The sequence below is a fragment of the Balaenoptera acutorostrata genome, chromosome 5 (assembly GCF_949987535.1).
Source record: "Balaenoptera acutorostrata chromosome 5, mBalAcu1.1, whole genome shotgun sequence".
NCBI classification, from domain to species: Eukaryota; Metazoa; Chordata; class Mammalia; order Artiodactyla; family Balaenopteridae; genus Balaenoptera; species Balaenoptera acutorostrata.
In genome coordinates this window covers 45,532,597-45,557,654 of record NC_080068.1, presented here as the reverse complement: position 1 = coordinate 45,557,654, position 25,058 = coordinate 45,532,597, and the positions used below count along the sequence as shown (strand labels likewise).

The following is a 25,058-nucleotide window of genomic DNA, read 5'->3' as shown; positions in this document are numbered from 1 at the left end:
AACACTTGGAAGTGCCTGGCAAGTGACGCTTATTAACTGTTTACTATGATTGAGTTTCAAAAAGTCAAGGCCCACATACATACACCTAAAGGCCACTTCCCCAAGGACAGACGCATTTTCAGCCAGTCACTTGAGTTGAACGACTGAGACTGCAGCTCCCCCCATACCCCCCATCAACCCCATCCATTAAAGAAAACAAAGACACCACAACTCCTGGCCGCAGAGTGTCAAATATATTGATGGTTGTAAAGGGACAGCTTGGAGACGTTTTAGGTCTGCTGAGATGCCGTGCTGCATACAGACATGCTCTGTTTTTGAAACCATGTCATTAAGTTTGCAAATACATCTCTGTTTTGAACATGATGTCGTTGTTGTTTTTTTTTTCATTAGCACAGTTTACTACTACAGTTTTTCCTAGAGTAAATAAATATAATGGCTGTTTGCAGAGCCACTACAGATTTATTTAGATGTTTAACAAGGTGAACTATTTCACAATTAGTTCGACCTCTGAGTCAACAGCAAGATGTTTTTCATTTGTTTTGTTCACTGCTCTCGTGGGCGGGGGTTATCTTTTCCAATTTGTTCTCTGTTCACATGTTTAGTCGCCAACAGACTACGAAAGGTAGTGAAAAATAAGTCTGTTTAAAAAATTAAACTGTAATTAGGCCATGGGCTTTTTCCCAAGACCCTTAAAGTCAGATAATTTAAATTTACAAGAGGAAAAAAAAATAGGCATCATGGAAAACTAAGTAACAAAAAAACGACTGAAAAACACATCTGTAGAACACAGTGGTCAGTAGTAAAGAAAACAGAAGGTCCTTCTAGAATGTTACACAGTCCAATGACAAACTCTGCTTTTTTTTCTAGTGGCTATTTTCCTACCACAGTGTTAGCTTCATTATTATATTAAATAACTTATATGGGTAAAAAGGAGTTTGCTAACCAGCAGCCAACTCAAAACCTTGTAGGAAGAGGGAGGAGGGGAATTCACAACACAGCCCGCGCTCAGGGAAACAAAGTCCGCAGTTGGCATCCAGCCAGCCTGACCCCTCCCGGCAATGCCGCTGAGCTGCAGTTTGGGATCTAAATGGAGGGCTTGCTTCCCCTCCCTCTTCTCCCTTTTTCTTTTAAGTTAACAAAGAAACATGGGCTTCCTAAGAGCCAGCACTCAGCTGGGCAAGTCCCATTAGCAGCAAATGTTGAACCAAATTAAAACACACACACACACACACACACAAAAGAAAGCTCCATCCAGGTGCAGAGCTGTGATTCACATGGAAATTCCAGGAGATGAATCATTGCAGAGCTGGGATCTTTAGAGGATTCTTTCTCAAGTGTCCTCAGTGAACATTTCAGTCTCGCAACATTTGAGTCAATCTGTCAGCTGTGGGGAATAAGGTCCCCATCTGCTCCCGAGGGAGCGTGCTTGCAGGGACGTCACGATTTTCTGTGGCGCTAGATGCCCGAAAACAAAGGCCAGCCCCTCGATGATCTGCTTGAACGCAGCAGCCAGCATCCCGTGTGTTAAACTCTGCCCAGGAGGCTGGACCTGAGTAATAAAGAAGATAAGATAAGAAGGAAGGTGGCAAATGATCTGAATGAGGATGAAGAGCCTCACCTAATACTAGTTTCATCTTTCCCATGTTTGAAGTTTGATTTTACATAGTTTAAAGTAAGTCAGACAAAGACAAATATCATATGGTATCACTTGTATGTGGAATCTAGAAAAATGACACAAATGAACTGATTTACAAAACGGAAATAGACTCACAGATGTAGAAAACAAACTGATGGTTACCAAAGAGGAAAGGTGGGGGGAAGGATAAATTAGGATTTGGGGAATAACATATACAGACTACTATATATAAAGTAGATAAACAACAAAGAACAATACTCAATATTTTGTAATAACCTATAAGGGAAAAGAATCTGAAAAAGAATATATATATAACTGAATCACTTTGCTGTACACCTGAAATTAAAACACTGTAAATCAACTATACTTTAATAAAAAATAAATTAATTCAAAAAAAATTTTAAAGAAAGACAGAAAAATATTAAGCAGTTTAGTCCTTCAGGTTTTCTGGGAGAACTGCTAGTCACTTAAAATAAATATATATTAGTGGAGATGGCCAAAACTTTGTTTACAGGTAAATCTATACCTTGAGCGGCTTTATATTAACACACACACACACAAACAAAGGTCATTAATGATAAAAAGCTTTTAGAACCATACTGGTCTCATGGCAGATGGGATACTTAGTAAATCTGAATGAGTTCACATTCGGTGCCCACTGAGAGCATTTAAGCGACAAGAAAGGTGTCTCCCCTCACAGGTGTATTTGTCATTGCCACTGCTGAACCCAAGTGTCTGAATGAGTGACTCTTGGACCAGCAGGAGAAGCATCTATGTAAAAATACCTACTGCCTGCAAAGCTAATGTGTGTACACGTTTTCAGGCAGGTACTATCATTCTAGAATGATGAGCCTTAGTATCTACCCACTTAGCATATGTGGATAGATCCTTTTGCAAAGGATCACAGGGTACTTCTTTTTTATCCTCTTTGGGGGTGCTCGGCCTCGGCCAACACCTGCAGTAACCCAACGTCCTTCCTCAACAGCACAGGAGCAGGTCCAGAGCTGCGGCACATGTGAGGGAAGACCCTGTGCTCCCCCTCAAGGGCTCACACAGCGGTAGGGAAAAGAAGAAACATCTCCAATCCTTTGCCTTTCACCGTGACCTGTTGTAAGCATAATAATTCCAATGCCTCTGTACCTCATCCCTCCTCAATGAAAGGTTCAAAGAACACCTAAATTCTCCTTTGAAACAAATAAAATCACACAAAACCAAATACATCTTAGATACCCTGGCTCACGAAACCTAGCCCAAGATCAAGTTAATGAAGGCTCCCAAGTGACTATGGGAAGAAGAGAAAATGGGCTTGTCAACCTGGTACAAAAAGGCACATGGGACTTCCCTGGTGGCACAGTGGATAAGACTCCACGCTCCCAGTGCAGGGGGCCTGGGTTCGATCCCTGGTCAGGGAACTAGATCCCACGTGCATGCTGCAACTAAGAGCTCACATGCCACAACTAAGGAGCCCGCGAGCCACAACTAAGGAGCCGTCCTGCCGCAACTAAGACCCAGTGCAACCAAATAAATAAATAAATATTAAAAAACAAAAAAGAGGCACATGTTCCCAGAGTCTCTTAGTAGAAATACACATATAGCAATTTTGGTTATAGTAATACTATATCCTGGGCTACTTTTGCCCATTAAAGCATCTCAGATGGTTAAAATACAAACTTACCTATCCTAGTTTTGTTTGAAAATACTAATAGATTAACAACATTTTTAAATTTGGAGAGATTCTGTATTACATTTAAAGTCCCAACTCTCTCCCAAACCAAAGAGGGGACCAAGATCTAGTCGATAAGTGACACACTCCAATTTACTGAACCAGCTGGTACTTGGGTCTCTTTGATCTCAGGTGAAATAAGATTTTACTGTTAGAACTATTCAGAAGTACAGTCTGAACTTCTTATCTTTTAGATGAAGAAAATGTGTCAGTGCCCTTTTTAACATACCACAGGGTAATTTCAGTTCCTCATTCCATAAAATAATGGGAGAAAGAAGAACAGAGTCACTATGTATCTGCCAGTACTAAAAAAAAAAAAAAAAAAAAAAATAGACAATAAAACTGAAGGATGGCGATGAAGATTCCAAGCCAGAAAGATTCAGTTAACAGGAGATAAGCTACAGAGAGGACTTGGAACACACAGGCAGGGACTCCCTATGACAAGCACGCGGCTTTCTTCACTTAAGGCCAACGTCTTTATTAGATCTGTACAGCAATGAGAAGCAATGAGACCCACCTTAAGGACTTCCATCTGTCTTTCTCTATATGGTTTTCAGGTCCTTCACTCTCATAGGAAGCCAAGTAGAGAGCTACAATCAACCAAAAGTACGAATGCATTAACGCTGAAGCCTTTTCCTGATACATTACCCACCTCCATCCATCCCCCATTCAACCTGAACCAAACCCTACAGCAAAACACACTCTTTAAAATATCAAATTACAACCGGGGAGCTTTAAGAACACAGAATACCACACTTTGCCCCTGACTGGCCATCTCAACAAAACCCCAAGGGCCTCTTAGGCCAAAAAGGCACTTGGTTAACTAAGACAATTTATGAGGCAAAAAAAGCTTAAAAAGGCAAGCCACAGGATGCGATCATACACTCACATTTATGTTCTTTATAAAGAAGGGGGATGGGAAGGGGAGCCTTTCCTGTTAGCTTTTTAAAAGACATTTTAGCAGGTAAAAACTCAGGTTTTCTAGGCCAATTTCCCACTCTTCTAATGTTTTTCTCTTTAATATTAAGTCAAAAAGAATTCCAAAAATTTAAAAGCTTGTTATTAATCCTGTTTGTAGAGGCTAATAATAATCAAGTCCCCTCTGGAATGGGTCATATTAATTCAAAATGTTCTTTGTCATTATCACAAACACTACCAATCTATTATGAGAAATAGTTAATAATGCTATTGATTTCTATAATATTAGGATATAACAGATTAATATAATCAATCCCCAAGTCTTTGACAAACTTTAAATTTCTGGTCAATTTTTTTTGTACACAATCACTGTTTCTGCCTCAAATTCCCCTAATGTTTTAACAGGTTAAGACTTTCCACTGTTTGTTTTGACAGACAGTAGGGGCTAGCAATTGTTTTGTTTTTCAAATTACCTTGAATGTCAACGTATCATGAAAAACCTTTTTTCTCCATTAAAGCAAGCCTAAACAAGGGCAAATAATCCTTCAATAGCTTTCCATTTGTGCCCAAAGCTCTGCAGATCTAATATTATAAAGAATGTTTAAACACAGAAATGTACTGCTTATTGGTGAATAGTGAGTGCCTGACTCAAATATTTTAGGGATAAATCATACGGTTTTCTGTGCAACAGAAAATTCTTAAGATGGAATAAGTCAGAAGACAGGCCTCATACTACATGAGGAACCAGGCACCAAGCATTTATATGCTGATTTCCTGATCGTAGGGTCTGTGGATGCTGGTGGCGGCCCCGGCTGAACAGGCTACCCACCATCTTCACTAAAGACTGGTATTGTGAGCAGGTACTGTAAGATCTTCCGGTCCCTCTCAAATGGACACTCCACTTGCTTCCACGTCATGAATTCACTCACTTGTTTGGCCAGTTCCCAAAATTTCTAGAAAAGAATAAAATGAAAGTTGAATTTAAAGGCAGTTATCAAAAATCATGAGCTTGGATGAGATCACTCCATTTAATGTTCTCCTCTGGCTTCTAATCCTCTGAACTCCACAATTTTCTTAATTTAATAAAAATTAGCAATAGATATTTGCTAGGTAGAGGTAAAAATTTACTCAAGTACCTCTGGATAATAATTTATAATAATGGTGCAGCTAATTTATTCTAGTCAGCAATGTTATCTTCTTACAAATAAGTAGGGAAAGAGAAAACTTGGCTCGAGAAATTCAGAAGCAGCTTAGATGGCCTGGGCTCTCTACAGTGGCTGGAGAAGCTAGTCCTTCTCTGGGCTCAGATCTTGCAGCCTTACCTCAAAGTTGACATGGCCGTTGGGCAGGCGGTTGGCACACCCCTCATTGAGGAAATAAATATCTTTGATTAAAAGACTGAAGAATGGTATCACAATCTAGAGAAAACAAAAAGCTCTGGTTTGTTTTGGGCAAATACACATTCAGACTCTCATCAAACAATATAAGAAGTTAATGAACAGCATTGACTCTGGATTACAGAGTGGGCTATAATTAATTAAGACAGGTACAGTGTTTTCTTTGCCTCCCATGAGAGCAGTTTCCTTCTTTATATAGTTTTGCATAACATGAAAATGCTGTTATAATAACCAAAATGCAGCAAAGATGGGTGGCACCGGGAGGCGGATTGGCTTCACCTTGTTGCTAGTTTCCCCCATTTTTCTCAGGGCAATAGCATATAATCAAATCTGAGAGTTCTAGCTATAATCAAAGAAAAAAGATCTAAAAACTCTTACTTTTCATTTAGATAGAGCAAAATATTAATAGAATACCTGCCACTGCAGGTACTAAGAGCTTAAGATGTGTGACCCATCTCTCTGTGAGAATCTGTACTGTTTTTATCATTTAGACATCTACATTTTAGATGAACTTTTTCTTAGAGGAACATTTTCTTTTCCCTTGAAGATACTGCTCAAGATAACGTGAGAGCTCAGGGTTTTTGGTAATAGTTGCCACAAACTTCCTGTTGAGTAAACCTGGCCTTCTTGTGACAGAGCAAGTAAGCACCTGTTCTCGTAGGAAATCACCGAAGTGGTACCTTGCACAATATGTTGTGAGGCAGGCCCAGGTGAAGGAGGAATATAAATGTGCAAATTAAAATTAATGGTTGTTTAAAAAACAATGAGCCTTCTTTAGTAAGACTTTCCTGCCTCACATCTTTGGTTTGATATGGTGGTATTTAATTAATTAATCTAAAATAATAATCTGTAAGAGAGTACTCTAAATTCTACAAAGCCCAGAATGAACAAAGAACAAAGCTCTTTGTTCTTCCACTTTGTAACTTCCACTTTCTCTCAAACGCTGACATGCTTTTGAAGATTCTAAATGTGCTACAATGTAAATAATGCTGCAGACACAAACCTTGGACCTATGTTGTTTACCCAAGAGCAGGTTTTTGAAGGTTCCCTAAGCTTATGACTCATGTGGTACACCTATACTAGATGAATGACAGGTCTGGAAAACATACATTTTGGCTCATACGCAAAAACATTAAGTATCAATTTTCACTTCTAGAGGGAAATTCAGATTTTCCACTAAAGTCATTTAAAAAAAAGATAGGGATTTCCCTGGTGGCGCAGTGGTTAAGAATCCATCTGCCAATGCAGGGGACATGGGTTCGAGCCCTGGTCCGGGAAGATCCCACATGCCGCAGAGTAACTAAGCCCGTGCGCCACAACTACTGAGCCTGCGCTCTAGAGCCGGCAAGCCACAACTACTGAGCCCACGCGCTACAACTACTGAAGCCCGCGCACCTAGAGCCCGTGCTCCGCAATGAGAGAAGCCACTGCAATGAGAAGCCTGCGCATCACAACGAAGAGTAGCCCCCGTTCGCCGCAACTAGAGAAAGCCCGCGCGCAGAAATGAAAACCCAACACTGCCAAAAATAAATAAATAATAAAATAAATTAATTAAAAAAAAAAAGATGGGCTTTGATTATTTTTTGTTTCGTTGATCTCTGAAGATAGCCAAAATGAATCTTCAATTTCGACAACCCTTTTGAATATACTTTTAATTATTTGCTATTGTCTGGAAGTCTCTAAACTGAATTCGTAAAGATCCCCTGATTACCTTCTCCTTCAAATATTACTGACTATATATCTCTATTATTTTTCTCTAAACAGCCATGGTAATAGGATAAAAGCACACCCGAACTTCACTTCTTTGCAAGACCACTTGTCACTGGGGGGTGCTGGGCTTTGGCTCTGCTAGACCTCAGTTTAAAACGTGGTTCCACAACTGACTGGACGTACAAGCCAGGAGTCCGCCACCTGTGGCCCGAGGGCCAGCCCACCTCACCGCCTGTTTTGGAATGGCCTAGAAGCCATACATTTTACATCTTTAAATGACTGGGGAAATATCAAAAGAATAATATTTCATGAGCATGAAATTAAATGAAGTTAGAATTCCAGTGTCCAGACAGCTTTACTGGAAAACAGGCATGCTCATCCCCTCCCCTGCGTACCGTCTATGTCTGCTCTTGTGCCACCACACCTGAGCTGAGCAGTTGCAACAGAGACCGTATGGTTGACAATGCCTAAAATATTTAGGATCTGGCCCCTAAGGGAAAGAGTTCGCCAACCCCTGGTATAAGGCTAAGAAAGCCTAGTTTCCTCACCTTAAAGTGGGAACAGTACCTCACTGACTTGTGGTGAGGATTAAATTCAACAACACAGGTTTGACCTCAATTCAGCATTCCCCCAAAACCAATGGGCCCCATACAAGGGGACAAGTATTACTGATGTATCATCATAAGGAAAATGAGGACTGAATTATTATCAAGATGCAATATCTGCCTAGTGTAACAGCTTTTAAGCAAGAACTTTACTTCTGTGCTCTGTTCTGTAGTGCTGGGCTGTGGGATTCATGTGGTGCTGATCACATGAATCATTTTATATACATATATATATACATAATGGAATAAAGAAACTGTAGTATATGTACTTGTATGTATATGTACTATATATATATGTATATATATGTGTCTATATATAAATATACAGACACACACACACACACACACACAATTTCTTCATCCATTCATCCATCAAGGGACATTTAGGTTGTTTCTATATTTGGCTTTGTAAATAATGCTGCAATGAACAAGGGGGTACACGTATCTTTTCTAAATATGTAGTGTTTTTGTTTTCCTCAGATAAATACCCAGAAGTGGGATTGCTGGACTGATCCAGTATTAATTGTCTGAACCACTCTTCCAAGAACACAGTGATAGAAACAATCTCCCTTATGATAATTCCTGCGCTGTTCCTTATGCCCATGTGCCAGACAGAAGTCTCACAGTCTTCCTCAACTTGTCATTTCCTCAGGGATGGCTCCCTTCAGGTGTGCAGCCCCTACATAAATCTACCACTGTAAAAATCAGGAGGGGCTTCCCTGGTGGCGCAGTGGTTGAGAATCTGCCTGCCAATGCAGGGGACACGGGTTCGAGCCCTGGTCTGGGAAGATCCCACATGCCGCGGAGCGACTGGGCCCGTGCGCCACAACTACTGAGCCTGCGCGTCTGGAGCCTGTGCTCCGCAACAAGAGAGGCCGCGACAGTGAGAGGCCCGCGCACCACGATGAAGAGTGGCCCCCGCTCGCCGCAACTAGAGAAAGCCCTCGCACAGAAACGAAGACCCAACACAGCCAAAAATAAATAAATAAATAAATATATTAAAAAAAAAAAATCGGGAGACTATAAGGACTTTGGATTTCCAGAGTGAAGGTGAATGTACAGGCTACGAACAGGGGCAAAAGTTTGGTTTCTGAGAGGTCTTTCAATGAAGGCTCTAGTGGGAGAACGTCTCCAGTAGTAATGTTTTTTTCTAATTCCCTTTCACAATATTCTTGGCAACTACACCTTAAAGGCATTATCAGTTCCACAACTAGAAATGAATGCTGATGAGCAGGAACAAGTTCCCACGATCAGAAATGGAATGGTGAGAGGACTGAAAACCACGTACCCGTACGAGAAGTGGTTAAAAACCAGGAGACACAAGGACTCACAGAAAAAAACAGCTATTTAAAGATCATTTAATGGCCCCGATGTGAAAGACAGATTTTTTTCTATATGGTACCTACAGACGTGCCACATTGGCCACCTCAACATAATTCAAAGAATATCAAAGATTATATTACTTTATTCATGCTGCCAGGAAGACTTTAAAATAGGAACTGACTTAGGAATAAAGAGAGTCTACCCTCACTTCAAAAAAGAAAACAGAATCCCAATTCTCTTGAATAAAAGATGATTTTTTTTTAAAAAATTTATTTATTTATTTATTTATTTATTTATTTATTTATTTATTTTTGGCTGTGTTGGGTCTTCGTTTCTGCGCGAGGGCCCTCTCTAGTTGCGGCGAGCGGGGGCCGCTCTTCATCGCGGTGAACGGGCCTCTCACTATCGTGGTCTCTCTTGTTGCGGAGCACAGGCTCCAGTCGCGCAGGCTCAGTAGTTGTGGCTCACGGGCCCAGTTGCTCCGCGGCATGTGGGATCCTCCCAGACCAGGGCTCGAACCCGCGTCCCCTGCATTGGCAGGCAGATTCTCAACCACTGCGCCACCAGGGAAGCCCAAAAGATGAATTTTTATCCCCAAATGTTTTCATTCATAGCCTTTGAGACCAGTTGTGAAAAAGGAATGGCGTATTTCTTTAAATTGGTGGTGGGATCATTTGACGAACTAGAGAACACAATCCATACGCTCACACGAAACTGGTTAAAAAACAACAAAACTAAAGCAGACAGGGGCTTCCCTGGTGGCGCAGTGGTTGAGAATCTGCCTGCTAATGCAGGAGACACGGGTTCGAGCCCTGGTCTGGGAGGATCCCACATGCCGCGGAGCGGCTGGGCCCGTGAGCCACGGCTGCTGAGCCTGCGCTTCTGGAGCCTGTGCCCCGCGACGGGAGGGGCCGCGATAGTGAAAGGCCCGCGCACCGCGATGAAGAGCGGTCCCCGCACCGCGATGAAGAGTGGCCCCCACTTGCCGCAACTGGAGAAAGCCCTCGCACGAACCAAAGACCCAGCACAGCCAAAAATAAATAAATAAATAAATAAATAAATAAATAAATAAAATTAAAAAAAAAAAAAAACAAAAACTAAAGCAGACAGAATTTAGTAAATGATGGAAAGGGTAAATGCTGGGAAAAGCTATTAGAGTCCCACAAGTACAACACTCAGGGAGATCTTTGTGGGAGGGCTGGACTTCAGAATTACTTTGGCCAGTACTACAGCTCCTGACCAAGAGAGATGATTCTACAGCCTCTTCCTCGCTAAGGCAGAGGCCCTCTAACTCACGGAGGTCCTGCAGAGAAAGCCTCGTATCCAACACGGAGAGGTGAAGAAAAGGCTGCAGACAGCCCCCCACAGGTCTTCACACTTCAGGGTGCTGGGATCCTCCCATGCATGTGATCATTTCCCAAAGCTTGAAAAACTTCTGATTAGATTTTTCTCAAAGTAGTCACAGGAGTACTGGGATGTGGGCAAAAAAAACTTTATTTTTTTCTTTTTCATCTTCCTCATCCTTGTTCTTTCTCAAAGAGCTTTAACCTTCTTTTTATATTTTATTTATATTTTGGCTGCACTGGGTCTTAGTTGTGGCACGCAGGATCTTCCTTTCAGCATGAGGGATTTTTTAGCTGCAGCATGCGAACTCTTAGCTGCGGCCTGCATGCGGGATCTAGTTCCCCAACCAGGGATTGAACCTGGGCCCCCTGCGTTGGGAGCTCGGAGTCTTACTGTTACCCACTGGACCACCAGGTAAGTCCCAGGCAGGTAAACTTTAAAAGCTGGTAAACTCCCTCAGGCTAAATCGAGATAGTTATCTCTGCTTCACCCCTTCTCTGACCTTGATTCTTTATCAAAAAAAAAAAAAAAAAAAAATTAATGTATTTACAATATCTCTCAAACATTATCAGAACTGATATTTTGGATTTTGTTGAGAAGCAATTTAGCATGTTTAAAAGGTGGGGTTTCTTTTTGTGTCTGTTTTTATTTTAGATCATGGTGGCTGAAGCTTTTTGGGGGAAGTGATTGAGAGGCCCTGAAATTTTTTACCCTCCTTTTCTTTTATTTGTTGAAGATATAGTTTCAGTTAGAAGATGGACAGAATCTCAGCAGAAAATAGCTGTCATCAAGCAACCTTCATCAGCCCATTTACTGCAACCAGGTATTTACTTCTCAAATAACATGATCTCCAAATGTCAAAATGACTTCTCCTTCCCATGTATGCAATGTGCCAATGAAGGACCCTCTGAGTCAGAAGTACAGTTGATCCAAGATAATGTGAAATTGTTTAAGGGCACGGCAGATAGGGTGAGGATCATTCCTCTCCAGACATCATCGCTGTACCTTCTCTGCCGCCCACATATCCAATTAGTAGCAGCAGGCCTAATGCTACAGCAACTAACCTACTTTCTGCACATAGATGACTTAACCATGGGAGGTAAGCTAATTCTTTAAGAGAAAAGGTTACATTAAGTCAGCCACCTTGTGCAGAGTGTAAATGTCTGTTTCCCATTAAATCAAATTACTCTCCAACGCTATTAGTCATCTTAACATAGGACTTAATACTTACTGCTTGAAATGCAACTATGACACATCACAAAATAATCATTTAAATAATGCAATAATAACACTTGCAAAGTTCTCCACCAAGTTCCCTTTCCCTCTCCTCCTTCCACCCTTCCTTTAGCGCTCCCCTTCCCTCTGTGGCAAGTGGTAAAAATGTCTACAGCACGCGGCCTTGCTTTCTTAGATCTAAACTAAAAGCAGCTCGGTACGGTAGTTCACATTTCAGTGCAAAACATGGCAACTCTACTATGAATAAAACTCCTTTAAACACATACCTTCTCTCTGCTGCTATGAGCAGTTAAAGACCTTTGTGCCGCCCCACGAAGAGCAGTTCGATAATTGTAGAAATTGCTTGAAGGGTCCATCTGATGCTGCAGACAAAAGAGAGGAGAGTATTAACTACACACTTCTCGCCCGAAGAAAGTTTACGAGACCTTACTTTTAACGCCACATAAAAAATTCCAAATAATTCAGGCGCAAAATGTTACGTAACAGCAAAACAGCAGCTCCACATACCTCAAGAACATCAAACTTGGCTGTCTTCACTTTGGCCCAAGTTTTTTTCAGTCGAGAGACTGGGCTCATATTCATGCCAGCTTCCAATTTAAAATGGAGGGGGAGAAAAAGAAGGTGGAAATTGAGAAATAAGAGAGGTCATTCTAACCTATGTTCTGAAAAAGTGTTCATTACTAAGTGGAAGGAAGTTAACTTTATACAGAAAACCTGCCAAACGATTTTCCAGAGTAGTGGTCCCATCTCATACCACCACCCATGTCTGAGAATTCTACTTGGTCCACATCCTCACGATATTTGGTTCAACTAGTTTTCTTAATTTCAGTCACTCCCATGTGTGAAATGCTATTTCACTGTGATTTTCATTTTAATTTGTATTTCTCTGATGACTAATGATGTAGAGCATCTTTTCATATACTTACTAGCCATCAGTATATCTTCTTTTGTGAAGTGTCCAAGTATTTTGCCCTTTTTTTCACTGGGTTATTTGTCTACTTAGTATTGCTTTGTAGGGTCCTTTATAGATTCTGAGTACAAGTTCTTTTTTAGCTAGATGTATTACAAATACTTTCTCCCGTGAAATGGATTGCCTTGACATTTTCTTAACAGTACAAGAGGGGAATTAAATAATCTTCTATTACCTAGACTGTGGATCTTTCAGGTCTTTGATGTAGATGAACATCTGTTCACTATTTTCATGGAGTAAGCCAGATAGAGACCTGAAGCTTGGCCATTATTTTTATGGGGGAGATAAAAGGGAAAAAGAATCTTTTTAATGGAAAAAAGAATTGGTGAGAGGAGGGATTTATTAGAATCAAAATTATTGAATTAAATTTGGTAGATTCTCTGGCTTCAAACTGACCCTGACTCTGAAGAGTCAGGCAAATATTCAAATATTTACTGAGTACCTAAAATGTGTAGCATAGCCATATCATTTACCATATAAATTAGAATATTTTTTAATGAAAGAGTCATTAACCATAATTGTGGCAAGAAAACAGGTATGAATTGGGACTGCCCTATGTTTATAGAATGAACAGTCACTGGCATTAAAATCCCCATGATATAGAGGAGGAGCAAAGTTTATATGCTAGGCTAATGAGGTCGGCGGATGGTAAGTACTAGTGACTTGGGTAGTCAGAAAATGTTCCAGTTTCTCAGGCTGCCCTCTTGTCTTGCTGATGGAATCATTTGATTTAGTCTCAGATCATGTATTTCTATAATGCTTGATACACAAGCTACACAAACACTTTCTAAAATCCTTAATTTAGGCACATATCTCACGTATAAGCCTTTATACATAAATATTCAGATGAGGATAAACTGACTAAATGTATTCCATGAATTCTTATATACTTAAAAAAGATTATACATACTTGTACCAATTTGGATATTTAAAGCATTCTGGACATTCTGAAACAAGTCTAGATTAAACAATACAGTTTTCATTAACAAAACTGTACTATCTGCAAATTTTCAGTGGATACATTTCACAGGATCTATAAAAATAAAGGACTCATATCTCTCAGAAAACACTCACAGATTATTGCCATCAAGGAATTAAAGTTGCCAATGTTAAAACACTCCCGAGCTACGTCAATGAAATACTCAATCATCCTTGCTCGGTGCTTCTTCTTTACAGGCTGTATAGAAAGAGAAAAAAGAGGGCAGTTATCCAACACGTAGACCCAACAGATGTAAAATAAGTATGAAAAGATAATATAGAGGGCTAGAAGAAAGAGAAAATTCATTTTCTCACCATGCAGATTTCTGTAGCAACCAAGTAGCTGAGACGATTAAACCATTCCACGTAAGCTTCTAAGTTTCGTGTTTTCTTCCGTTCACTGTAGCAACTCTATAGAGAAAGTAAAGTGAGCAGATGAGTTGGAGAAAAAAAGAGTGTATTAGGCTCTCATTTTTTTCAGATGTGGGCCTTTATTCTCAGTGTGTGAATTAGGAAGGCTTTCTAGGATGAGAGCGGGGGTTGGGAGGGGAAAGAGAGAGAGAGAGGACTACTAACATTCTTGACTCTCCTTACAGAAATATCAAATCTCTTAGTATAGCCCAGTGAAAACCCGAAGGTCTAGAAATCTATTCTGCTGCATTCATGACAGTGCCTTCTCTCCCAGGAAGCTAAGTTCCTCTCGGGGGAAACTGTCCTCAGAAGCACAATTCAAAAACAAAAAAAGGGTCTTGGCTGCATTCTAAAACAATCTTGACTAATTAATGGGGTATGAATACCAATTGCTGTCCGCACAGCATGGAGAAGCTGAGAGCGCAGAAGACTAGAAAATTTTCTCTTAAAATTAAGTCTAGGAGAGAATTTTGGAACTTTGTGCAGCAAGAAACTAAATATCTTCCAAGGTAGATAAACGGAAGCCTACATCATCCTGGTCTTTAGTAGGGTGAGTGACATACTGTTCAAAAACAAAAAGAAGTTAAGCTCATCTCGGAGTTCAAGGCCAAACTTGAACAGGTTAATTACACCCCTCTTTCCTTCCTTCCAAATGAAACAAACAAATTTCAAAAAAGTCCACTAGCCTCCTATTGCAAAACCTAATCTTCACTTCCTGTACTGAGCAAAACTATTCTAAGGGCGGAAAACAGCTGCTGCCCCTACTCCCAAAGGGGGGCTTTCATTAGTGGGTGATGCAGTCTTTGCTTAACAATTTGAAATACTTCCTGGAGGTCACTAGGGGAAAAATTTCTTATGTGTGTGTATACCGGTTTTACAGCCCATGCCTAGTGTCAGTTTCTTTCCATATGGGCTGCATCAGGCAACAAACCTGTCATGAGGGATTCACCTTAAAACAAAAAGCAAGGCAGTAAAGACCCATCCTCAGCACACTGGATGTGCATCCTGTCTTTACAGCCCCTGCTATTGTTGAATCATGAGCAGAGCATCCTTTCGTATTTTCCTTCTGACTTAATCTGCTAAAACCATTACCCTTTTATCTCCTACCTTCACCACCACAAATGCCCGCACCTACTTGCTTATTAAATTTCCCAATAAGGAGGAAGAGAGGTTAAAAGTTGGCAGTAGGGTAAGAATATTGTCAAGGCACTTAGAGACCAGGCTCAAGAAAAAAATGCAATGAATCAGATATGGCTAATGAAAAACAAAAAACTTTTTTTTAAAACCTAAAACAAAATTGTTCCAATTTCTGTCTCTTGTACCCACTACCATAGACTAAAGACTCCCATTGCCAATTTCAGGGCTGACCTCTGGGTAGACCAATTACCTTGTCATTGTCCAAAGGGTCCTTCTGCACAAATGCCTGAACAAATTCTTCTGGGCCAATATAATTGAGCCTCTCCTGAAACACAAACCCAGCAGGTCAACAGTATTAAACAAAAGGAGAAGAAATGGTCTTTCCGTTCTGTCTACTGACTTTTAACACTACCCTCATTTTTTAATGTAGCTTGTGAAATAAGCCTTTAACCCTCAAAATTGTCATCATCTTCAAGGTCTGAGCAGAGGCAGTTTTCTGCTTGGGTCAGTGTTACACTAGAGAGTAAAAGGCTGAGCGAGTTATGGAAAAATTAACTAGAGGGGGAACATGAGGCAGGTCAATAAACTCTTTCCTCTTCAGTCTTGCTTAGTACTTATTTTAAAGTGAACTCCCAAAATATCAGAAATAGTCATATTCAAATGTCTAAACAAAACACGTTCCAGCTATTTCATAGATTATTTCCCATTTGGATTATTCTAACCTCTCCCTTGACATTACTGCTGACGAACACACTGTCTGGCTGTCAAAGCGGATCAAGTGTGGGTTATAAAGGACAAGGATGACCATGGTCTTACTAGCTCTATGTGAGTCAGCTGCTGGGCCAACGTGTAAGGGTCACTGCAGACAGTAATAATGTCCCTTTGTATGGACTGTGGCTTGGTCTTGAGAACCGTGAGCCGATCTGTCGACGTGGAGCTGATTTTTGCCAGGACCTCCTCATACTGGCTGAGCGCGGCAAGTTTGCGGATTAGACACTGGATCATCTGCTGGACGTTCTTCCTATATGTCTGCCAGGAAACAAGCAAAGGATTACCTCCTCGCTCTGCCTGTCTATTTTCACCACTACGCAAACTCAGAGACTCTGTACTTCAATGCTTTTACCTTCACGTTGGACAACCACCTTGGTCGAGGGCAGTTAGAGGATTCAGCTTCATGCTAACAGTTTAAAAGAGACACATACACGTAAGGTGTCTTGTCAGACTTGTAAGATTTAGGCCCACAACAGCCCTCATTTAGGCCCACAACAGCTTCTTTTCTCAGGCTGCTCTTGAGAGTACAATTCAAGCTGGGCCATGAAAACACTACAATGATGATTTAGATGAGCTACTGAGGGAATCCAGTATAATAAGAACCACATATAACTAATGTTCTCTGGGCTGGCATAGGAATGTACTGGTTTTCTTTTAGTAGGTTAAAATGTGTTGATCTCAAGTCAGAGCATTCTTTTCCTAATTCTTTTTCTTTAGGGTCCCCTTCTAGATTTTTCTCCTTCTAGCATTCCCAATCTCATTAGTCTAAGGGTACAGACAGCTACTTAACAGAAATACACCATCACTTCCCACTCAGCCCCCAACCACCTTCCTGACTTCCACATATAACGTGAGTTACCACCAAAACAAAGCAGTGGATATTCCTTTTTGGCATCTGACTTCCAGTTGGTTCATGTCCATTTCTTTTGCATTCATGAGTCAGTGCTAATGTTCACCACCAAACTCTTCCACATGGCGATTCTACCCATAATGCTACTACCAGGTGACACCTTGTTTGTTACTACATCATGCTACCACCACAATACTTAAGAGAAATTGGTTTTAAAGCAATGTGTGTATTATAGATAAATGTCAACCTCTTGACTTTTAAAATAGTTGTTAAGTCCAAGAAAGAGCTCCACAATCAACCAATTCCTAAGGTAGAGTTACATGTGTTAAGTTAGGGTATTCTTTTATTCTTCCTTTTTCAGGCAAAAATTGCCAAACTAACACTTATCCTTCTGGGTAAGCTGTGACGACTGTTATCAAAGAAAGGCACACAGGCTGCTTCAATGCTAACGTGGTCCTTAGATTAACAGCTCCAAAGGAGGACAGTCCTAGTGAATTTACAGATGAAAGCCCTATGTCCATGCTTTACTAACTTATCAGCTCCTTTTAAAAAGGTACCACAATATCATTTTCTGAGATTAATTATCTGAAAATTAAATGGCATCTTACCTACAAGTCTAAGAACCATCTTTTTTTTTTTTTTTTTTGAGAATCATCTTTTTTTACAGAAGTAATTTGGTTTACCAGAGCATATTATAAAACTTTAAATGAATAGATATTTGCATACTTAAGCCAAGGAAAATTAAAAACAGGAGGAAATGATCAATTCTCATATAGTCAAGGCAAAAAGGCACACACGACCTTCTTTCTTTTCTTCTTCTCTATTTGTCTGGTGTATATTCCTCTGAGTTCTTTAAACTGGTCCATTAGATGACCTTTTTCCCCTCTACATTCACAGACCACCCTAAAGTCACTAATGAAATACCTAAGTGTTTAAAAAATTGAGCCTTCAAAGAAGCTATCTTCCACACAACATTAAGGTTATCAGTTTAGAAGATGGTATCTATTTGGTAATATGGTTGTCACTCAAAGAAAATGCCTCTTTCTTTGGAATTCGAAGCAGTTAAGGCCAAATTGAGGGCTATTTTAAATCCCTCGCTGGGGGTGAGGAAAATGGGTGAGGAGGGTCTAAAGGTAGAAACTTCCAGGTATAAAATAAGTAAGTCATGGAGATGTAATGTACAAGATGGTGACTATAGTTAATAACATTGTATTGAATATTTGAAAGTTGCTGAGAGATTAGATCTTAAAAGTTCTCATCACAAGAAAAAAACTTTGTTAATTATGTAAGGTGACATGTTAACTAGACTTACTGTGGTGATCATTTTGCAATATACACAAATACTGAATCGTTATGCTGTATACCTAAAACTAATAGAATGTTACATGTCAATTGTACCTCAATAAAAATAAATTAATAAAAATAAAATAAAACCTGCATCCCTATTTCCCTTGCTTCTTCTACATTCATAATCTTGAGTTACATAAAAATCTATGAACTTAAAATGATTTCTTCAGTCTTCTGTCCCAAATGTCATAATAAATGCTCCCCGGGTGATTCTGACATGCAGCAAATCATATCTGGTGAAAGACTCTTATTCTACACTTTAAAAAATGCTTTTTAGGGAAAGAGGTAGAGTAATGTATAGTGGAGGATTCAGCTAGTGAGCAAAACGCAGCAAAATATGAGGAGAACATGTACGCAACAGGGTATAGGGGAAAAGCTATTCAAGTAACAAAGAACGTGAGTGTGTGTGTGTGTGTGTGTGAGTGAGAGAGAGAGAGAGAGAGAGAGAGAAGAATATGTATGTGTGTGACCTCTTTAAAAAGTTTGCTGCTGCCACTTGATTCCATTCGAGAAACCAAAGCTTCGTGTTGCTAAGCATGCTTTTTTACTGAATCATGGATTGCCAAATATGTACTTATTCTTTTTTATAACTTCAAATGCCAGTGACAGTAATTACCTGGCAAATAAAGACAGAATAAAGACAGGCCCCTTAAGGAAGAGAAAATTACATTGTACCCACTATAGTCATTTGTCATGTAATTGAATCATCAGTTTCATTTCGGGTTTCTTGCTGTCAAGTCCTAATAAACCTCTTCATTTTGGGCAAATCCTTAGGGGGGAAACATATTAAGCCATACTATGTGGAACTGTTCTAGCAGATTCAGAAGAACTCAACTAAATTATGTAAAGGGCACACCTGGATCCACTGACTGCCAAAGAAAATCCCTAAAGTCCCAGGCAAGAAGCAGCAAGTCCCAACCCAAGTGCACACTCCTTCCCATGGAGGGAGATAACTTTTCAGCGGAGGGAAATATTTTTTTCCTATTCCAGTAACTGATTAGTTTGTTCACTCACTCGTTCATTCATTCATTCATTCATTCAAACACTCCTGAGTGCCTATTAACTGCCAGATACTGGGCTAGGAGTTAAGGATGCTATCTGAACAAAAGGAGCACAGCACGGAGTCTAGTGAGGAAAAACAAGTCATAAAGAAAGTAATTACTAATCACAGAGTGCTCTGAAAGAAAGGGTGGTGAGAGCCAGTAATGGGGGATGACCATGGCTGGGGAGGCCAGGGAAGGTGTCTGCAAGAAAAGACACTTAAGCACATGGCAGATAAATGGCCTCCCAAGCACAGAACTGAGGAAAAGAGCATCCACCACAAAATTTTAGGGCTGAAAGGGACATTACTACAGGGAGGTTACCTCTATGATTTAGAAATGAAGGAGGAGCAGAGACTTTCGGGGACTTGCCAAAGCACTCAAATCAACCACTGCCAAACGTGGACCCGATTCTGAATACTGTCTAGAAGTGACTGAAAGAATACAATCTCACTGGAAAACCCAACCTGATCATGGCAGGTGACATGTCTCCACTCAAGCCCTAGGCTTATCTTCTCATCTCTTTTCACACTCAAAACCGTCTGAAGATCTCAGGTTTATCAAGGATTTGTTATTAACACAGGACGGTTGATAAGAAGCCCAGGCACAAGACTATCTGGTCCCCATGCTTGGTTCCATCCAATTCTTGAGTGGCTTGATCCTGTTAAAAAGAGATTGGAACCAATCTGGCCAACACAGATAGAAGTGACCCCCCTCATGGATTCCCATGACAAGAAGGACAAAAAGCCATCCATTTGGCATTGTATCTGAAAAAGATTTTTAAGGTGTTCCTTTTGGGAAAAACAAGTTGTCATTTCTACCTTTTAAAAAGGCCACAGGGCTTCCCTGGTGGTGCAGTGGTTGAGAATCTGCCTGCCAATGCAGGGGACACGGGTACGAGCCGTGGTCTGGGAAGATCCCACATGCCGCGGAGCAGTTGGGCCCGTGAGCCACAACTACTGAGCCTGCACGTCTGGAGCTTGTGCTCCGCAGCAAGAGAGGCTGCGACAGTGAGAGGCCCGCGCACCGCGGTGAAGAGTGGCCCCCGCTTGCCACAACTAGAGAAAGCCCTCGCACAGAAACGAAGACCCAACACAGCCAAAAATAAATAAATAAATAAATAAATAAATAAATAAATAAATAAATAAATAAACTGTTTAAAAAAAAAAAAAAAGGCCACAGAAGGAAGGGAAGCTGACTGCCACATCAAGTTAAGTACTGAAATAGAACTTAACTGAAAGGAAGCACCGCCTGACTTAGAGCTCAGCCTCCACACAAGAAAAAGCCCTTATGATGCCACTAATCTTTTGAGCAGCTTGCCATAAACTTAGGTCACGGATCCAGCATTGACCCTGCCAAGCAACACAACAGCTTCCCTTCTAAGAAAAGATTTACTACAAAACTGTGATGCTTAACTTTTGCCTTTGTGAGTGACGGACCTACCAATTCCTACCTTGCTAGAACCTGTTACACGCAAACTAACAAAATGATTAGAATAGTCATAACTTGCAGAAGGACTCAGGGAACCACTCATTCAGCCTTGCAGAAGTAATGGCTCTCTTGAGCACCAGTGTTCAATATAATGTCACAGGGGAAGTGTAAAAGGGTTAATTCCATTTTCATGGAAACATAATGTGGGAAGCAAATGTATATTTTTCAAGTGCTAATCTTATATAATTTGTCTGATTTTTTTTTTTTAAGTTGGGGAAACAGTATTAAAATGTTTTCACCAGAAGTAGACAGACTAGATAGGTGTCTTGTTCCGTGATCTTGACAGCACAGCACTGAAAGAATGATTTCTCCAGGTAGGTTATTCATAATGGGAAAATGCATTTTAAGATGGATGAAACAAGACATCACAGCCTTTGCCAAATGCTTCATCTACCTTTTTCTAACACTGTATCTGTGCCTAAGTACAGAAACTACAAAGATATCCTTGCCCAACAAGCCTCAAAACAGAGTAACAGCCTTCCAGGCCTGTTTCAAAGAGGATAACCTTGAATTTGTCACAGCTAGGTAGCTCAATTGAGGGAAGTGATATTTATGAAAGATTATCTAACAGACTTAACTTTCCATCTCCATCTAAGTCTAGGTGCTAAGCCTTGAATCAACTTCCAGGCACAAGACTTGGATCCTTTTTTCTCTGTCTTCTCCACTCCTAAAGAATTACCTTTAGCTAGTTTATATATTAATCTTATGACCTCAGTTTTTATCAAGGAGCATTTGTTATAAACACTATACAGAGCAGTTTCCATGATCTCATTCACAAAGTCCTTGCAGGAAATTTTTTAAAAATTTCATTTAATTTAATGCTTTGACGGATTACTATGCTTTTTCTTTTCTGACAGTGAAAATTACATAACCAACTGTATTTCCCTTTTACCTGGAGCTTACAGTTAAAATACAGCAATCTTGTCCTACTCTACTGATTCTCAGTATTAGCACATTTGTTTTCTCCCTTCCATGATACAAACTCTCTATTTCTGATTTATTAATATATTACTTATTACCTGTTAATATATAAATATGTTATTTTACATGTATTAGTGTTTATATCTCCTAATGTGATATTTATAATCTAACTTGCTAGGTCAAATCTTTTTGGAAGGAAGAAAGTTATAAATAAAATAAAATGAAAACACACTTGCATCATGAATCCTGTGCTTGAGTTGACATGAACATACCCCCAAATTAATCACATAAAACTCTAGATCACATCCCTTTGAAGTGGGATTGTATAATCATCCCCCTTTGACACACCAAACAGACCAGTATGCTATGGAGAGGACTTGCCCAAAGGCAACAACAGAAAAGAAGCAGCAGAGTTACCGATGCATAATTTAGCACCACTTCTCACCAAGACCCTGCCTGGAAATTCGAGTAATTGTACTAAATTCAGGTTACCAACCTCCTCGCCACTGGCTATTCGGTGAGCCAGATCTTTTAAGTTTCTCATCATTCTTTCATCCCGAAAATCATAAGGAAATGTTTCTGTCCATTCTGTCAGGAGTTGAAGAATCTTGGGTGCAATTTTTCTTATCTGATTCTAGGGAGGAAAAGCAAATCAAATTCAGTGATATCTATCAAATAAATAATTACAAACAGGGCTAATGGTAAACTTCTAGTGCAAAGTCTTTGGGGTTAAAGAAGACTCTAGTCTTTGGGGTTAAAGAAGACTCTAGTCCCCCTTTCCCAAGTCAATGTCAAGTGCTACCAACTTAAGGCAGGACGGAGGGATCTTCCATGGCACTAGATTTATATTTGTTCTTCATACCTTTCCAATTCCCTCTGCATAGCCATGATACCATTTATGGACCTCAGCCTGGGGAGAAGCTATGGTTACTTAAGGAAACCAACTTCACAAAATCGAAGCCATAAAGCTACCAAACTTAATGGAAAAAAACGTTAAGTTCAAATAAGGTATCATTACCTTATCACCACTAGGATCACTTAGTCTCTGGTGCTCAACACATAAGTGGCAAACTTTGGCCATTAGCTCATACGGATGCATAAATAACCGAGAACTCAGTAGGAAGGTAAATATGTACGTTCTCTGTGGCAAGAGAAAAAAAAGTCATCATGGTTATATTCTCTCTGAAACTAGTATCTTTCCTATATATTATACATCATATATCACTAAGTTCTCTTTAGCAAAGTTAAAATGCTACAGTTTCAAAAGTGACGCTTACTAATAGTAAAACAACCTAAGATGGATTTCTCCTTTACCTTGTGATATATATTTTCCCTTAAACCATACTAAAAATAACAGAAGTACAGGGTAAGTTTAGCTACTAAATTATTCACAGTACATTTTTACATCCATCCTCTGGGAGCCAGGATACCAGGACATATAACAGTCTAGTAAAGAAGAATCAAATTCAGCCCAGGGAGATCAATCTAACTTAAATATACCACCCGTACAGAATCTTGTTCTGTGTCCAAATATTATGGTAACTCAATGGAAACCAAAAAATCACCCAACCCACATCAGCTCAAGAAATCTCCAGTGGGTCCAGTATGACACACTGGAGCATTTGTGTGCTTGTGTCAGAACATTCAAAGACAGACTTTCAAGTAATCTATTTACTTGCTCAAAGCCTAAGCAATTTGATAAAACATAATATCACACTGTATGCTTTTCTTTAACCACAATGTCTCCTCAGAAGCCAGTAATGAAGTAAAGCTTATTTGTTACAATAGTTTCATATTCCCAATAAGAAGAAAAATTCCATGGGTTTTTCTTCCCCTTAGGTGCCTTTTGTAGCTCATAAACACTTACAGGGCTGAACAAGGGATGCCTTTTACTTTTGATTAGAAGTTTTCCCTGTATGGCAACATATTTGAAAATGCTACGTAACAAACCACACACACACAGAGATACCTCAGTGAGAAACATTATGGTGAACTACGGTGGCAAGCACAAACTACCCTCTGCACACCAAGGTCATTATTATATTCATAAAAACATTCGAATCTAGTGTCTGGATATTTTCATGAAATCTTTATCAACAAGCAGCTGTTGCATAACAGGGGCAGCCGTAGCACAAGGGAAGGGGGAAGAAACATCACGTGCCCCAGAAACAGAAAACCTGGGTTTGAATGTTGATGCTGGGAGTGAGACCATGTGCAAACTCCTCAACATTCTGAATTTCAATGTCTTCCTCTCTAGCCTCTTGGAATTGCTATAAAGACTGAGAAAATGTAAACGAATTCCTTAAATTAGAAAGGATTATCCATACAAATGTCAGTTATCAAAACATATTCAAAAAAAATAATAAAATAAATAAATAAATAAATAAAACATAAACAAGCGAACCTGTCATCTGATGTCGAATCTATAACGAATTGCGTCTTGAATGTAACTCTTGCTCTCTTTTCTGTGAAGTTTCCCTGTGTAACTTCACTTTTCTCAGCATAGTTTTGGAAACCAAAAAGGCGCTAACCATTCTAGGAGCATCTAGTGTTCTCTGGCATTTCTATGTAAGGACCAAGGTATATGCATGAGTCAAACCTTACAGGTATTTCATTTAGATGGTCTCTGACTGACTACAATGTGATACCAACCCTGAAAGGAAAACTGATACACAGACATATCATATCCAGGCTCAATCTGATCTCAAAGCACTCAATAATCAATATGCAATTTCTTATTAGAAAAATTCTTAGGAACCCAGATAGAATTCTGCAGCATCTAGGGTCCCTGTCTATTCTATTGTAAATTCTGCTGGATACCAAGGACGTGTTTCAGGGGCACATGGATACCTACATCTGGATAGTAATCCACATTAGGTACTAAGTGCTGGATGAGTGCTTCCAGGGATCCGGAAAGGAGGTTGTTGTCATGGTAATACAACCCTCCACAGCTGTCCTCTGCAGACTGATAGAGGTTTCGGTTGTAACCACTGCTGTCAAACATTGCTGAAAAGGGAGGAGTCTGAGGCATGCTTTCCTAAAATGAATAAAAAAGGAAAAAACAGTGTCAGTAATATGCAAAAGAAAAGTAAATTTTAATAGGCATTAGGCTTTCATAATCACGAGGAAACAGGCAATTTTTAAAATAGGTTAGGTTCTGATACAATCTGAGAACCCATCAAGAAGCAAATTGCTCTTTGAATAACACATGTATGCATATTTTTGAGTACCAATGTCATCCAATGAAATA

The 25,058-nt window shown here is 39.9% G+C and overlaps 1 protein-coding gene across 6 annotated transcripts in view; it reads right to left on the bottom strand.

Moving 5' to 3' along the window:
• Positions 1–371: 371 nt before the first annotated feature.
• RASGEF1B (RasGEF domain family member 1B) overlaps positions 372–25,058 on the bottom strand; it is a 560,362-nt gene continuing 535,675 nt past the window's right edge. For all 6 annotated transcript variants that reach the window (XM_057547295.1, XM_057547296.1, XM_007165614.2 and 3 more), the window contains 13 exons: positions 24,663–24,845; positions 22,827–22,949; positions 22,305–22,442; positions 16,205–16,417; positions 15,639–15,713; positions 14,156–14,251; positions 13,937–14,039; positions 12,400–12,479; positions 12,159–12,254; positions 5,600–5,695; positions 5,107–5,230; positions 3,877–3,949; positions 372–1,549 (listed from right to left, as the gene is read on the bottom strand). In XM_057547295.1, coding sequence (XP_057403278.1) covers positions 1,525–1,549; positions 3,877–3,949; positions 5,107–5,230; positions 5,600–5,695; positions 12,159–12,254; positions 12,400–12,479; positions 13,937–14,039; positions 14,156–14,251; positions 15,639–15,713; positions 16,205–16,417; positions 22,305–22,442; positions 22,827–22,949; positions 24,663–24,845 — 1,425 coding nt within the window. In that variant the 3' untranslated portion in view covers positions 372–1,524. The remainder of the gene's footprint in view (positions 1,550–3,876; positions 3,950–5,106; positions 5,231–5,599; positions 5,696–12,158; positions 12,255–12,399; positions 12,480–13,936; positions 14,040–14,155; positions 14,252–15,638; positions 15,714–16,204; positions 16,418–22,304; positions 22,443–22,826; positions 22,950–24,662; positions 24,846–25,058) is intronic.